The 15,544-nt window shown below is 37.9% G+C and overlaps 3 protein-coding genes across 3 annotated transcripts; 1 reads left to right on the forward strand and 2 right to left on the reverse strand.

The window, feature by feature from the left end:
• Nucleotides 1-413: 413 nt before the first annotated feature.
• On the reverse strand, nt 414-2,012 carry LOC139839390 (UDP-glycosyltransferase 89B2-like). Its single transcript, XM_071829453.1, has one exon. The coding sequence runs from the start codon at nt 1,899-1,901 to the stop codon at nt 483-485; it is 1,419 nt and encodes a 472-aa protein (XP_071685554.1). The 5' UTR covers nt 1,902-2,012; the 3' UTR covers nt 414-482.
• Nucleotides 2,013-3,985: 1,973 nt separating this feature from the next.
• LOC139843197 (heat shock cognate 70 kDa protein-like) lies at nt 3,986-12,281 on the forward strand. Its single transcript, XM_071833260.1, has 3 exons — nt 3,986-4,005; nt 9,436-9,704; nt 10,450-12,281. The coding sequence occupies exons 2-3, from the start codon at nt 9,488-9,490 to the stop codon at nt 12,078-12,080; spliced, it is 1,848 nt and encodes a 615-aa protein (XP_071689361.1). The 5' UTR covers nt 3,986-4,005; nt 9,436-9,487; the 3' UTR covers nt 12,081-12,281.
• Nucleotides 12,125-15,001, reverse strand: LOC139843198 (phosphatidylinositol 4-kinase gamma 7-like). The gene is made up of 2 exons (XM_071833261.1): nt 14,822-15,001; nt 12,125-14,289 (listed from the first exon to the last, which is right to left on the reverse strand). Exon 2 carries the CDS (start codon nt 14,197-14,199, stop codon nt 12,523-12,525), a length of 1,677 nt encoding a protein of 558 aa, XP_071689362.1. The 5' UTR covers nt 14,200-14,289; nt 14,822-15,001; the 3' UTR covers nt 12,125-12,522.
• Nucleotides 15,002-15,544: the final 543 nt, after the last annotated feature.

Here is a 15,544-nt window from a genome sequence, read left to right on the forward strand (position 1 = left end):
TCGAGACCAAAAATCACCATTAGAATTATAATACCTCCACCGTCACTTTTGGATGAGCGCAAGATTGAATGCTTTCAAGCTTCCGATATTAAGACCCCCTTTATCAAATGAAGATAAAGCTACATTACCATTCTCTTTCAAACTTATACATTCTTCAATCACTGGGATATGTACAATCATTCTATTCTCTAGTAATTCCTCATGAATAGTGCAATTGGTACCCTATTGGTACACCAAATCTTTCCTTAATGTATCTTGTGTGCAATTTATGACGAAGTCAGTATTGCACTATATGTGAACAGTTGTTGAGGTAACTTATAGCGAACAAATCTACTCAAAACATGAATATGAAGTACAATTTAACGTAAAGTTAATGTAAATTAATGATCTTAAGAAAATGAAACCCATCACCATTAAGATAAATATTGACTTTGACATGGAGACAATAATAAGTACAACTTCATTGAGTTTCGGTTATCATTTCAACAACTTTTTTCAAGTGAAAAATTAGCCACTAACCTATCCAATTCTCCTATTGAACTCCCATTTTCACCAACCGCTTCTTTAGCCACCTTCGCAAATTCTTTTGCTCGTTCTCTTTCAACTCGTGTATCTTCACTCACTGATTTCCTAAACAACTCGGCTAACTCGTTCGAGTCAGGAATTGTCTCCGCTCCCTCACACGCTTTCATTCCCACTTTTAACTCGTGCAACAACGTTGCATTCGAGTATTGGTCAGCACTCATCGGCCACGTCAGCAACAATACATCCGCCACTACTGCTTCCATAACCGAGTTCCACCCACAATGAGTCAGAAACGCACCCACTGAGTGGTGATTTAATATCGCCACTTGTGGAGCCCACCCTTTGATAACAACACCCCTTCCAACCACACGATCTTCAAACCCACTTGGAATTTTACCATAATTTCCTGCCACGTGTCCTGTAGTCGGCTCCTTTACTGACCATACGAACCTGACCCCACTTTTTTCCAACCCGAATGCAATCGCTTCCATTTGTTTATTGGTCAACACTAGTTGACTTCCAAAACAAACATACACAACCGTGTGATCATCACACGTGTCAAGCCATGATAACACGTCGTTTGAGCTGGGCCCACCTCTCTCTGTGATTTTACTATCAGGAGGGAGTAACGGCCCAACCGCAAACACGCGATCATGACCCAATTCCATTTTCAAATACTCAACATAAACTCCTTCCAACTCGGTAAACGAGTTAATAACGACTCCCCAACTTGCTATATCATCTAAAAACCCGTCTTTAATAAAAACAGAAGTCTCATCTCCTTCTGAATAACTTCGATAAATCGGAGACAATTGCCACCAAGGGTATTCTGGTAAATTTGGAATTTTGGTAAACTTTATCACTTCATTTTCATTTTGTGTATCAACTCTTTTAGGCTGGTATCTCCACATATAAAATATAATCGAAAGAGCCAACGCGCCGGACGGCGAAAAACAATACCGGCGAACACCGAGCTCAACCGCAAGCCGGTGGGTCCAGCCCAAAAAGAAGTCTGAAACAATCGCAACTGGCGGATTGTGATGGTTTTGAAACCAATTTTTAATAGGGTTATAGAGATCACCTAAAGCAACCATCATGGCTCTAAATCCACCACCGGGTAAGTCTTTGACATTCTCGATATCGGAAGGAATGCCGGGGTGCGGCGGTAGAGGGAGGACAAGGGTGGTGATGGTGGTTGGATGGGCGGAAAGTAGTGGGGTTAAAGTGGGTAAGTTTTTAGGTGTGATTAAGATGGTGATTTGTACTCCACGAATTGCTAATTGATGTGTGAGATCAAGAAGTGATAACATGTGACCTTGAGCTGGGTATGGGAACACTAAGATGTGATCGCCGTTATTGATTCCGGTGATCGGCATATTTGGTTTAGTGATGATGGTGTGCGAGGCGGATAAAAATATGTGATTTTTTGGGTTTTATCTATTGGTAAAAGAAGCCGGCTGGAAAGATACGGAGTTTATAGAAAGGTACAATATATTATGTCGACTACACGTGTATTGTATTTATGTAGTACGGAGTATAATTTACTTTTATTTTCATACATAAGGCAAAGATTTTATAAACTTGGATTATTTATATCTATTTTTATTTATTATATACTCACAATATAATGATTTACTTTATTGTGTATAATAATAATAATAATAATAATAATAATAAGAAACAGGTTATGTATATACTGAGTATTTATGTGTATTAATAGTGGAGTATATTACAAAATGCAATTTTTTAAGGTCACTTCCAATCATGAGATACTACTTTTCAGAATCAAGTGTCAGTACTTTTTCACTTAGACTTATCTAGGACTAAACACTTTTAACTATAACATATTTCTTCATAAAAATTGGAACTCACTATTTTAATTAAATACAATACAGTACAAATATAACAACTAAATGAACAACTCATATATACTAACATTCTGTTCTCAAAAATGTCTTGAAACAACATAATGTAGGGCTAAACTTTGAATACTAGATGAGGGCTAGCCATTCCCTTTCAAGTCTCGTGGGAAACTTGCTGGACGACCAGAACGAGTTCAACATTGGTTATGGTTTAAGTATCGTGGTATGATTTGGCACATTATTATGATCTAAGTTCGCTTTCAAGATATTGTTTATTTATTGATTTTTTTTGAAGACAATAACGAAGACTTAAATAACAAGAAGTTGTTTTCGGAAAGAAAACAACAACAGAAGGATACAACTGAAGTCGGAGAGGCTCGTACGCAGAAAGGAACATACTAGCTTAAAACTATCTATAACCGAGCATCAACCTAACAATACTAAACCACCACAAAACATATAACACAAACGTGATGTCTAAACAAAGTATATGCAACAAAAGAAACAAAAGCAAGACAAAAACGACAAACCAAGATAACAAGACCGACAACTGAACCAAACTCTGAACGACCCCTCACAACCGAACCTAACTCCGAACGACTCCTCACTTACTTTAAATACAAGAATAAAAAGTCTTAAGCTTCTTCCATTCAAAAGATAGCTTAAGACTTTATTTTTAACATTAATATTTATTTTAAGTTTTAATTTAATTTAATTTTATATTTATTTGTATGCTTCATAATAAATAATAACTAAATAAAGCGAACAACTTTCCTTCCGGGCTTTAGGAGTATGTTAGCCACAAATATGAGATCAGATAATATTGTAAGATTTTGGGCTAGATTTAAATTTGGATACACTCTTGGCCTTAGTTGTAGCACCATAATACATACATGGTAGGACTTGAACAAAGCCCACAAATAGATAATAGTTTCCATCACAAATGACTGGTGGCATGACGATCGCTCCTCCTCACTTGTATCCGCCTCTACTTTCGGCATGAAAAGTAGAAAAATGCAACTTTAGTCGAACGGATGACGGAAAAAATCTATTTCTAACACCCAATTTTTTTAACACATCACTTTTATATTATTATTTTAATTTTATTTAATTTTGAACTAACTTCAATCATATATTTTCACATCATTCAAACCTTCCCACTCATATTTAACCCTCAGTTCCGTGACAATTCATAAAAAGTTGACATTGTCTATAACACGTTATATTCAAATACCTTCAAAACCTTCTAAAAATTACAAATTTATCTCCTCGTCACACGTCACGCTAATTGATGATCTAACTAGACTTTTCATTGTTATGGTCTTTGCTTTTGTGGGTCCCGACCATTTCTATCTTATTTTTACTACATTTAAACAATTTATAATGTATCTTTCAAAGAATCTTTCATTTTAATATCAAAACTTATACTCCGTAGAAGTTACCTGTAAATTTTGTAGAAGTTTTCATTTCTTTATAAAATAAGTAAATAATACAGATAACAAATTATATATATAAACAGGGACGACTTTTGACTTTTCTGTATCTGACTTTATATAAAAACATTATGATTCTAATTAATTATCGACTGAATTTACAAATCCATTGAAATAAAAGGATGTACAAACTACTTTTTTTTTTCGAAAAGCAATTATATTAGAACGAAAGGGCACAAACTGGGGGCCCTAAAACCCATTACACGGAATAAGGATATAGCTGCAGCTTATATTACAGGAGATATAGCTGCAAAACAACGAAATACATGGTACATAAAACTAAAAACAAACGAAAACAGCAGCAAACAAGAGAAACAACAAAACAGGAGATCGATTAGCCGAAATAGTAAGGAATGAGCCGAAGCATGGGGTGGAGAGCTGCTGAGACTGCAACCATCTTAACCCCGTATTCTAGCAAGACTCAACCATGGGTCCGAAATCCAAGCAAGCCAATCCAACTTACGATCCTTGATACGGTTTGATATCCACTCGAACGACTTAAGTTGGATTTCCATCAACATAGCCGGGACACTACAACACGAATTAGCAAAAACTTTTTGGTTGCGATTTCTCCAAATAAAAGAAGCACACGTCCATTCTATACCTTGCCATACCAACGATTCGATGTGGCTTAGGTTACGGTTACAATTCCCACGAAAAGCTTCGCTTGTACTAAGGTTTGTGACCGGACCTAGGCCCCACCACTTATATACTCTTTCCCATATATCCATTGAAACTCGACAAAAGAACAAAAGGTGGTCGATAGTTTCCACGTCATCGTCACATATAGGGCATCTAACGGAATCCAAGTCAATACCTCGCTTGTCAAGCTCGGTACGGACCGGGAGCCGTTTTTTGAGGACCCTCCACATGAAGATTTCTAACTTGTTTGGCACCAAATGATTTTTGAGAGTCTCGGGATTTGTACGCGAATAACCACTTAGAATTTTTTCGTCGATTAATGTGGATAGCTTTTTTGTAGTGAACATACCGTTAGTGGATAGGTTCCAATTCCATGAGTCCACGGCTTTGTCTTGCTTTGAATACGAGTTAAGAAGGTTATTGATTGAGTTTAGCTCTGAATTTGCTCGGCTTGATAAATCCCGAACCCAGCACCATGTAGTAGTGAACGAACCAGCACTCCACACTATTCTGTCCCTGACCTTTGCTTCCCTGTTGCTTTCGAAGTGGTATAGTCTGGGAAAACTGTCCTTTAGGGCCCTGTTCCCCAGCCACACGTCTGACCAAAAATGTGTGTTGGCTCCGTCTCCAATGATTCTGCTGAGGGAGTTTGCGAAGTCAATTCCAACATCTTTAATATTGTAACCTGCACGTAATATATTAAGCCAAACACTACTCTTCCCTTGCGGGCTACGAGAGCCCGAAGGTGGGAGTAGACCGTTAGCACCATGAATACTCTTAATGACCGACACCCAAAGCGAGCTATTTTCGGTTTTGGCCCGCCAAAACCATTTCCCCAAAAGAGCTAAGTTTTTTCCCCGGAGAGACCCAATGTTTAGACCGCCTTCACCATATGGTAAGAGCGAATCATCCCATTTAACCCACGACATTTTAGAACACTCGCCCGTCCCACCCCAAAAGAATTTTCTCCTAATACTCTCAAGATTTTTAATAACACTCATCGGGGCACGAAAAAGGGAGAAATAATATAACGGTAAACTACTAAGGACCGACTTCACTAACGTTAATCTTCCACCATAAGAGATCGTTTTAGCTTTCCAATCCGCGAGTCTCGAGTTGAATTTATCTATAATGGGGTTCCAACTTTCAACTTTATTCATATTTTTGCCAATCGGGATACCAAGATATATAAAAGGAAACTCGCCAATCTTACAATTAACCCGCCTAGCCAAATTTTCAATCTCAACATTGCTTACCCCTAAACCGAATAGAAGGCTTTTTTGGAAGTTGATTTTGAGTCCCGAAGCGTTTTCAAAGCATTTGAGAATTTTCATTAAATTGCAAAAATTTTGTCTATTCCATTCGCCAAAGAAGATCGTATCATCCGCGTATTGTAAATGGGTGATTGGGATGTTATCGGACCCGATGGAAACCCCTTTGAAAAGCCCGTTGTTGTAAGCTTGCTTGGTAAGAAAACTTAAGCCCTCCGCCGCGATGTTGAAAAGAAAAGGTGATAAGGGGTCTCCTTGTCTAACCCCTCTTTCAATATAGAATTCACTTGTGGGTGAGCCATTAATCAAAATGGAAATTGAGGCGGATTTAAGACATGCTATGATCCATTTCCTCCATCTATCGCCGAATCCCATCCGTTTCATCATTTCTAGAAGGAAGTTCCAACTTAGGCTATCGAAAGCCTTCTCGAAGTCGACTTTAAAAACGAGGCTTTTTCTTTTGTTTTTTTTAAGAAATTCGATTGATTCATTTGCGATCAGTGCACCATCAAGGATATATCGACCTTTCAGAAAGGCGGTTTGTTCTTCACTTATAAGGTCCGGTAACACTTTTCGTATTCGGTTTGAGAGGACTTTTGCAAGAATTTTATAGTAACATCCGATCAGGCTAATTGGGCGATAATCGTTTAAGTTCAAAGGGTCCGGTGTCTTTGGAACAAGGGTAACGAACGACGCATTGCATCCTTTAGAAATTTCACATTCACTCCAAAACCAGTTGAGGGCGTTCATGAGACTGTCTTTGATTAAGTCCCAATGAAGTCTGAAAAATTTGAATTTAACACCATCCGGACCTGGTGCTTTCGAACAACCGCACCCCTTGACAGCTTCTAACACTTCTGCTTCGGAAAAAGGCTGCTCTAAACTTGCCGCCTGAGCTGAACTAATCTGTTTTGGCAGCGAGGTTGTCGAAGGCTGATCTGTAAATCTCATCGAATTATTGTTCACTTCAGAAAATTGGTTTTTGAAGTGAGTAAATGCTGCATTTTTAATCAAGACAGGATCTTCGCACCAGGTCCCATCAATAGAAAGACCTCTGATGTTACGTCTAGCAAGTCTTCTACGAAGAAAAGAGTGAAAATAACTCGTGTTTTCGTCCCCCTCAACAACCCATTTAATTCGAGACTTTTGTTTTGCCATATTTCCTTTAATTCTTTCCTTTTCAATCCACTTTTTTCTAGAATCTAACCATTCTTGTCTTTCGCCTTCGCTCAATGTTCTGTTTTCAGCAATGATTTCCCACTTCTCAGAGATTTTTTTAAGTTCATCTATTTCTTTGTCGATATGCCCGAACTTTTCTTTACTCCACTCTTTTAGGGCGAATTTTACTTTTTTGAGCTTATTGCGAAAGTTACAATCATGTCTTTGACCATTGCTTGAATCTTCCCACGCCTTATTTATGACATCCATCGACCCCTCTTCATCTAACCATTCATCAAAGATTTTCACCGGTTTAGGACCAAAATCAACTACTTTGTCCCTCAAAATAATAGGACAATGGTCGGACAATTTCCGTTCAAGGGCTAGAACCGAGACGTCACTCCACATATTGTTGAATTTTTCGGAAATGAGGAATCTATCGAGCTTGCTAAATTTGATCCCGTTGTCACAAACTCTTGTAAACTTTTTACCGCAAAGAGGGACTTCCATTAAATGAGTATTGTCTATGAACTCGTTGAACCATTTCGCTCTTCTATCCTTGAAAACACAACTCTGCCTCTCAGAATCGGAACGGACTTCGTTAAAGTCGCCGCAAACGACCCATGCCCCATCGTTTTGACCTACAAAGTTCTCGAGACTCGACCACAATTTCTTTTTGTTAGAATCGTCATGAGGACCATAGACATTTACTATATAAGATGTGTCGTCCCTATCCCTCCATTTCCCTTTGATTGCAATAAAAAAATCACTTATAAAGTGTTGTTCGATAGAAAACTCCTTAGAATCCCATAACAACATGATCCCACCCGATTTGCCAATTTTTTCTTTTTGGATGAAATCGACGTCATTTGACCCCCAAAGACGGTTGACCCATTTGGAATCAACGGTATTACACTTCGTTTCTTGAATGGCAACCACACATGGATTTTCACGATAAATGATTTTCCTAACATCCCCAGCCTTACTAACTTTACCCGACCCGAACCCCCTGATGTTTAAAGATAAAATTTTCATATTAAACTTAACAAAAACGAGGAGGGGAGGATAGATTAGACCTTTGATGGGTTGACGTCCCATTCAAGACCTATTTGATTTGCGAATACACCTAAGTCTTCACTGCCTTCCGGGGTCCCACTGTCACCACACCCAGCAAGACCTTTTGATTGTAGCTTTCTTTTCTTGATGTTTTTGAGCTTCCTGTTCGAAGACACACTATGGTTGGATTCGCTACTTCTGTCGTTCATTCCCTTTAGTGATGATCGATTATGACTTGAAACAGTTTTTCTGTCACTTTTTTTATTTGCCCTTGCTAAGCATTTACCCCGCATAATTACTGAAGATGCCCTCCAATTGCCAATATTGGGGCCTTTTTCAACGATTTTTTGCTTCTTCTTGCTCATGATTCTGATGCCGCCCCCGTCTTCACTTAGATCATCTACTTCAGTACCATCTTCAGATTCAATTGATTTCGTATCAACATCGATGAGATTTAGGATCTTATTAACAGTAGGCTTGGTGTTGTGTTTCTGTAGGGTTTCGCTGGACCTTGTGTTTGCCTTTTCTGATACGTGAGTCGTTTGGTTAGGATTGGCAGGTTTGTTCTGTTGGGATGGATTGAAGGATGGGTTGGTAGGTTGGTTTAGGTTGAAGAGGGTAATAGGTTCGGTTGGTTTTGTGGACTGAGATTTGGCAACTTTGTTGGGTTTAGGAGAGATAGTAGGCTCAGTGGGTTGTGTGGCACAAGTGGGCTTAGGGAGATTAATTTTGCTTGGGTTTGGGCTAGTGTGGGCTTTTGGTGATATGTTAATTTTTGGGTTGGGTGGGCTAAGGGGCCCATCTTGAGCAGGAAAGCTGGTAGTTTCTTTTACGTAACTACAGTTACTGTTGTCCCTGGTTTCTAGGTCGATGCGGCTGTCGGGCATCTTATCAACATTATTTTTACTACCCCGATGCAGATCATTAGGGTTAGTTTGCTCAGGCGTGGTGTCTTTTGTGTTTCCAATATCCTTTTTTCTAGACACCGAAGAGACAACATCATTAATTTTGTTGGACTCCAATGCAAGCTCACCGGTGCCCGACCCTTCATCTGCTAACGGTGTTTCCGGCACTAGATTCCGGTAACCTTCATCATCTAAGGACTGGTTTTGACTTTCAATGTCCTGATCTTCCTCTGAACTAACACTGAAATTAGAATCTTCTTCTTCGATGTCGACATTAACAGGGATATCTTCATCGTCTTCCTCGTTGTTTTCACTATTACCATCTTCATCCTCATCTCCCCATTCACTAACGTTAGGGTTTTCTAGATCAATTTCAACGATGTCATCTAATTCTTCTGTGACCTTGACATAAAAAACCCAGTGACCTACTCTTACTCTCACTGTTTCATTGATGAGACTAATCCCTTTAAGGGTAACAAGTACTTTACCAAAAACTAGATTCTGATCACCCTCAAAAGAACAATACAAACTACTTTACAACATATCATTTCATTTTTAGATATTGAAAGGCAGCAATGGACGGAAAAATAAATGAAGCTCCGGCGATAGGCATTGACCTTGGGACAACGTACTCATGTGTAGCCGTATGGCACCGTAATCGAATAGAGATCGTACCCAACGATCAAGGAAACAGAACCACACCATCATGTGTTGCTTTCCTTGACGGAGAACGTCTCATCGGTGATGGTGCCAAGAACCAAGTTGCCATGAGGCCTGCTAATACAATATTTGGTTAGTTTACTGAATTTTAGTTATTGTTAAGATCAGTTAAAGAAAATTTCAATATTCATTAGATAGAACTCTGCTAATTAAACCATTTATTTGATTCTAAGCAAATTCTTTAAGTTGGCTTACAGATATATAGCTTAGAAACTACAAACCAACACAACAACAACAATACACAATCCCACGAATGTAGGGTATGGGGAGGTGGAGTGTAGACAATCATTCCTCGTACCCTATACTAGAAGGAAGTCACTACTCCACCCGCGGGTAAAGAACCCACGACTAGACTAGAAGGAAGTCGCTACAAACCAATTATTATTTATTCAAGGTATCAAAAGTTTGATCTTAGTATCAATTATCATTTGATCCTAAGCAAATTCAACAATTTGTTACATGACTTATCCTATTTGAGAGGCACTGACTCCACTAGTTTAAAAATTTGTTTACAGAGTACTCTTCAGTATAGAACACTACTAAATTCAATTATAAGACCTCATATATATTCAGGATTTATAGTTTTCTTTTTAAGGTAAACGATCACTAAATTACACTTAGTTTTGAAGAAAAAATAATTTTAATCCTAGACTAGATTACATACATTATTTACTAGTTAATGTCTTCTAAACAAGCAAAAGGCATTATAGTATCAACAGAAGTGCAAAAATTTAATTTGATCAACATTCAACTTTGATATTGTGTGGAACTTGGACATCTACATGATACTTGATTACATATTCTTATGAATATTCAGATGCTAAGAGGTTAATCGGAAGGAGATTCAGTGATTCGAAGGTGCAGGCCAACATGATGTTGTGGTCATTCAAGGTCATAGAAGGGCCTAACGACACGCCGAAAATTGTTGTCACGTACCAAGGTCAAGAGAAGGAATTTTTAGCCGAAGAAATATCATCAATGGTTCTTGGCAAGATGAAAGAAATTGCAGAGGCGTACCTCGGAAAAATTGTGAAAAATGCTGTTATAACTGTCCCGGCTTATTTCAATGATTCACAACGTCAAGCTACAAAAGACGCGGGCACTATTGCTGGTTTGAACGTTATTCGTATGATCAACGAGCCAACTGCAGCTGCAATTGCTTATGGTCTAGACAATAAGTCTGATATTGTTGGCAAGATAAATGTACTCATCTTTGATTTAGGTGGAGGTACATTTGATGTCTCTTTATCGACTATTGAAGAAGGCGGTATTTTTGAAGTGAAAGCGGTGTCTGGTGACACTCATTTGGGCGGTGAGGATTTCGATAACCGTATGGTGGATCATTGTGTTCAAGAGTTTCAAAGGAAATGGAAGAAGGATTTGAGTGGGAATAAACGAGCGTTAGGGAGGTTAAGATCTGCGTGTGAAAAGGCGAAAAGGATACTTTCGTCCACTACTCAAACGTCAATCGAGTTAGATTGCTTGCATGATGGAATTGATTTCTCTATGAGATTTACTCGAGCTAAATTCGAGGAACTCAATATGAGCTTATTCAATGTATGCATCAAGACACTAGAGAATTGTTTAGCCGAGGCGAAAATGGAAAAGTCGTGGGTTGACGAGATTATTCTCGTTGGTGGTTCGACTAGGATACCTAAGATCCAACATATGTTGCGCGAAATGTTCAATTGGAAGGAGTTATGCAAAAGTGTGAACCCTGACGAAGCTGTTGCATTTGGTGCAGCTGTTATGGCTGCAAAGTTAAGTGATGATGGTGACAAGAGTTTTCGTGAGCTATCGCTAGTTGATGTCACTCCTTTATCACTTGGTGTTCATGTAATTGGAGAAATATTCGACATTGTGGTCCCACGAAACACTCCAATACCTAAGAAAAACACCAAAAACTATGTTACAACTGAGGATGACCAATCTTCTATCAAGTTTAAGGTGTATCAAGGTGAAAGAGCAAGATCTACAGATAACCATTTGTTGGGGACATTAACAGTTAGAGGAATCCCGCTTGCTCCGAGAGGCGTTTCGAAAGTAAGTGTATGCTTCGATATAGATGCAAACAGTATTTTAACAGTTAAAGCGACGATATTAGACACTGGTATGAGTAAAGAGCTCACAATTACAAACGAAAACGGAAGACTGTCAAAACAAGAGATTGCAAAAATGATTAAAGATGCGGAAAAGTATAAACTTGATGACATAGAATTCAAGAAGAAAGCAGATGCATACAATGCATTAGAGTATTACTTGTACAACATGAAGAAAAAGATCAAAGAATACAATGTCAATAAGAAGCTACGTCATGAGAGCTTGAAGAAAATTGAGAAGGCCATTGCTGACACGTCTGATTGGCTCGAGAACAATCCAGGTGCACCTACGGTTGAGCTTCATGGGAAAAAGTTGTTCCTAGAGTCTGTTTGCAAGCCCCTAATCTAGTTCAAGTATTATGCTGTTAAGCTTTAAGGCTTCGTTTGTGTGTTTACCGTCTCTGTTTTACATAATCTTGTGCTGTATAGATTTGTGTATGAACATGTTGTTGGATCCATATATAATGTAAAAAGAAAAAACGAAAACTGTTACGTGCGTAGCAGTTTCTTGTATGCTGTTATAAACTGTATACATTGTTGCTCGTAAGTAATTGGATTATATAAGATGCTACACAGTATATCACCAAAATGTAAAAACACCTACTTCATTAAGCACTGCAATAATCAACATCTAGGGCTAGTAGGAAAATCAAGATATATTTGAAAGTAATCAAGATAATGACTCATATAAAGTTCTGTTATTTTTACTATGAACTAATACTATATATGTTGCTTGATAAAGCTACTTACAACATTTTTAGGCAATTATGTTGAACCTTTAAAAAGTAGTGTCAAAACTGGCAAGACCTCCCAAGCCTAAGATTGTTTCTCAAGCTAACACTTGAAACTTTCCTAGCAGCCATAGCAGGCCCCACCAGTTCCTGAAACTTCTCCAGAAACCACCACCATTCATCGTCATTCATATCCCCAACCTTCACGAAACTCGTGGGTGCACCAACCAGCTCCTGAGCACTTGACCTGACCCCCATGAGACCCGTTTTGACCCGCCCATTTCCCCTGCCTTTCTTACCCAAACCCAATTTCTTGCAAGACATAGCCCCTGTAGAAGCCATAGAATGCTTTCTGACATTTGAATGTTTTGCATCAGTTTTTTCTTCAGAATCGGAATAGCTAAGTACTTGACGTATAGCTTCTAAGCACACAACTTCGAGTTCACTCGGTTTTTGATTCTTGCATCTGAATTCGCGGCTCATCATCTGACCTATCTCAGCTAGACAAAGCCCAAAAGCTGCTGCTTTCTTCAGGAAAACCGTGCAAAGTGTTAAAACACGTATGCATGTTTCACGGATCATGGGTAACTCTCTTCTTAGCATTTCAGATTCACTAATTGGGTCGAGTTTGTTTATGTATTCGAGTTCGATTTCTGAAAATGGTATGGACGCTTGAGGCCAATGAATCCATTCAAAGTAGGGATCCTCCAAGCATTCAGGAAGACAAAGGCCATGATCGATAGGAATGAGCTCGAGTTCACCAAATTGACCATCACTAACCCTTTTAACAAGTAAATTTCCAGCATGTCTGTCTGTGTTAAAGATTCTAACATCCAATATCCCTATTCTATGTACATCAGCAACAGGAAATCGAGAAGTTCCATGATCGCTAGCATCAAAATCGTGTGGTATAAATTGCTGTAAAGACGCAATCTTACTGATAACTTTACTGTTCATAATCTTGTTACCATTTACACAGTCGTTAAGATTGAAAATCGAATGGCTGATCTTTACCAAACAAGTTAATGGCACACGGGCAAAATGGTCATGGTCCAAAAGATATGCTGCAACTTCTCTAAAGCCCGTTTCACCAACTCTCACAGAAGGCTTAAGGCCCGGCTGACCAAGAACTTTACCTACGAACCCTTTTGGATTGTTTGGCGCAAATGGTTCTTCATCTGTAGGCTTAACGATAGCAACACTCTCACCATATTGGTTCTTAAAATAATAAGCACCACCCAGCCCACCATTCACTGGAACTGGTTCAACATCAGATTTTAACCCGTTAATAATCTCTTCCACAAGCTCATATGTTTCGGTAAAATGACCAGATTGACCAATGATCTCCACAAGATTACTTTGATCTTTTTGCTGTAAAGCTCGCCCAGTTGGTGACAAACAAGGAGTCGATGAGCTTCTCTGCATTATCTTCTTGGTTAAAAGAAGCGCAGAATCATTTTTAATAGCACTAAGATCATTGTTCAAAACCATATCACCAAACGTTAAAGAACTTTCATCCATGGGAATGTTTAAAGATAACTGCATCCTTCGTTTAACTATATGAGCATTGTCTTTTCTTTCCAAATCCATTCCTAAAACACAACCATTTTCAGTTTGGACAAAAACACGTCTCTTGTTACAAAGTTTTCCGTTGAATCTTCCATCTCCATCGTAATCAGAATGGTGAGGACCGTTTAAATGTGACATAACTATCTTGTTCTGTACCGGACCTTCCATTTTAAAAAACTAAACCACAGTAGTCACATTGGGTAATAATCTAGCCCAATTTAACAATCGTAGCACGATTCGTTACATCACATATGTCATCTGCAATTCAAAGTTCAAACACACCATCACAAAAGATCCTTAAACTACACATCTACATAAGTACATTTAAATATTCATTAATCAAACTCTACTAAGATATTACTGTACATGAAATCAAAAAATTACTAAGTACTCTAAAATTATGATCAAAAAATTAATTAAGTATTGATCCATACGAATAACCTTTATCAATCATCATCTTCATCTTTTAAATTAAAAAAAAAAAAAAAAAAAAAAACAGTAACATGTATATTCAACTTATATCAATATATTCTTCAAACAAGTTCACATAATAACCTAGCGAAATGTATACGTACAGTTTCAAAATCATACACACACAGAGTAATAACAATATTTTTTAAATTTCGAAATTCAAACCGTAGAAATCACTATAAACGCAATTTCACTTTCATATTCATATTTCTGATTAAAAAAAATATCAATCAATCAAATAAATAATAGCAAGAACACAAATAATAGAGCGATCATAACGAAATCAATAATACGTAAGAAATTGAATAAAAGTACTAACATGAAATTAGAAGGATGTGAATCTGGATGATTCGTGTGAGGTTGAATCGATTGAGAGTACATGAAATCAGATGATTGAATTGAAACTGAAATAGAAAATGAAAAAGAAAAAAAGAAGATTCAAGGGTTTGGAAAACCGTCCTTGTTTTCTTCTTTTTCCCTGTTTCTCGAATCAAATCCCCCAAATTTTTGTGTACGGATGTCTTTGCTTTATTCAACAGTTAGAGGGAAATACGTACTTATTTTACTATTTTAGTCCCTACACTATAAATTTTGTTTATTTCGTACCCTAAACTACAATAACCATACTTTTACTTATATTTTATGTAGTACCAAGTCAATGCAACGTTAGTTTGTTACAGTATATTAAATAAAACTACAATCTCTCTTACACTAATAACAAACACACAATTAGGTGATATCTCCAAAAAAATTTCGATCCTAACCATCCATCCAAAATCATCCTTTAATCCTGCCCATCCATCACCCATCATCTATACAATCACACGTGATAAGTCTTCCATACTCGCTTAAAATCTCCTGATTACCCTCTCCATACAAAACACAAGGAAGAAAAAATAGAGATTAGGGGTTCAAAACAACACGCTTAATTTTCAATTCCTCGCTCCGTATTACATTTGAACGCACAATTGTTCAACCTCCCAAAATTCTTCATCAATCGATCACTCCTTCACTCACGAATTCTTCATCAAAAAAACCCTAA

The sequence above is a fragment of the Rutidosis leptorrhynchoides genome, chromosome 4 (assembly GCF_046630445.1).
Source record: "Rutidosis leptorrhynchoides isolate AG116_Rl617_1_P2 chromosome 4, CSIRO_AGI_Rlap_v1, whole genome shotgun sequence".
Lineage (NCBI taxonomy): Eukaryota > Viridiplantae > Streptophyta > Magnoliopsida > Asterales > Asteraceae > Rutidosis > Rutidosis leptorrhynchoides.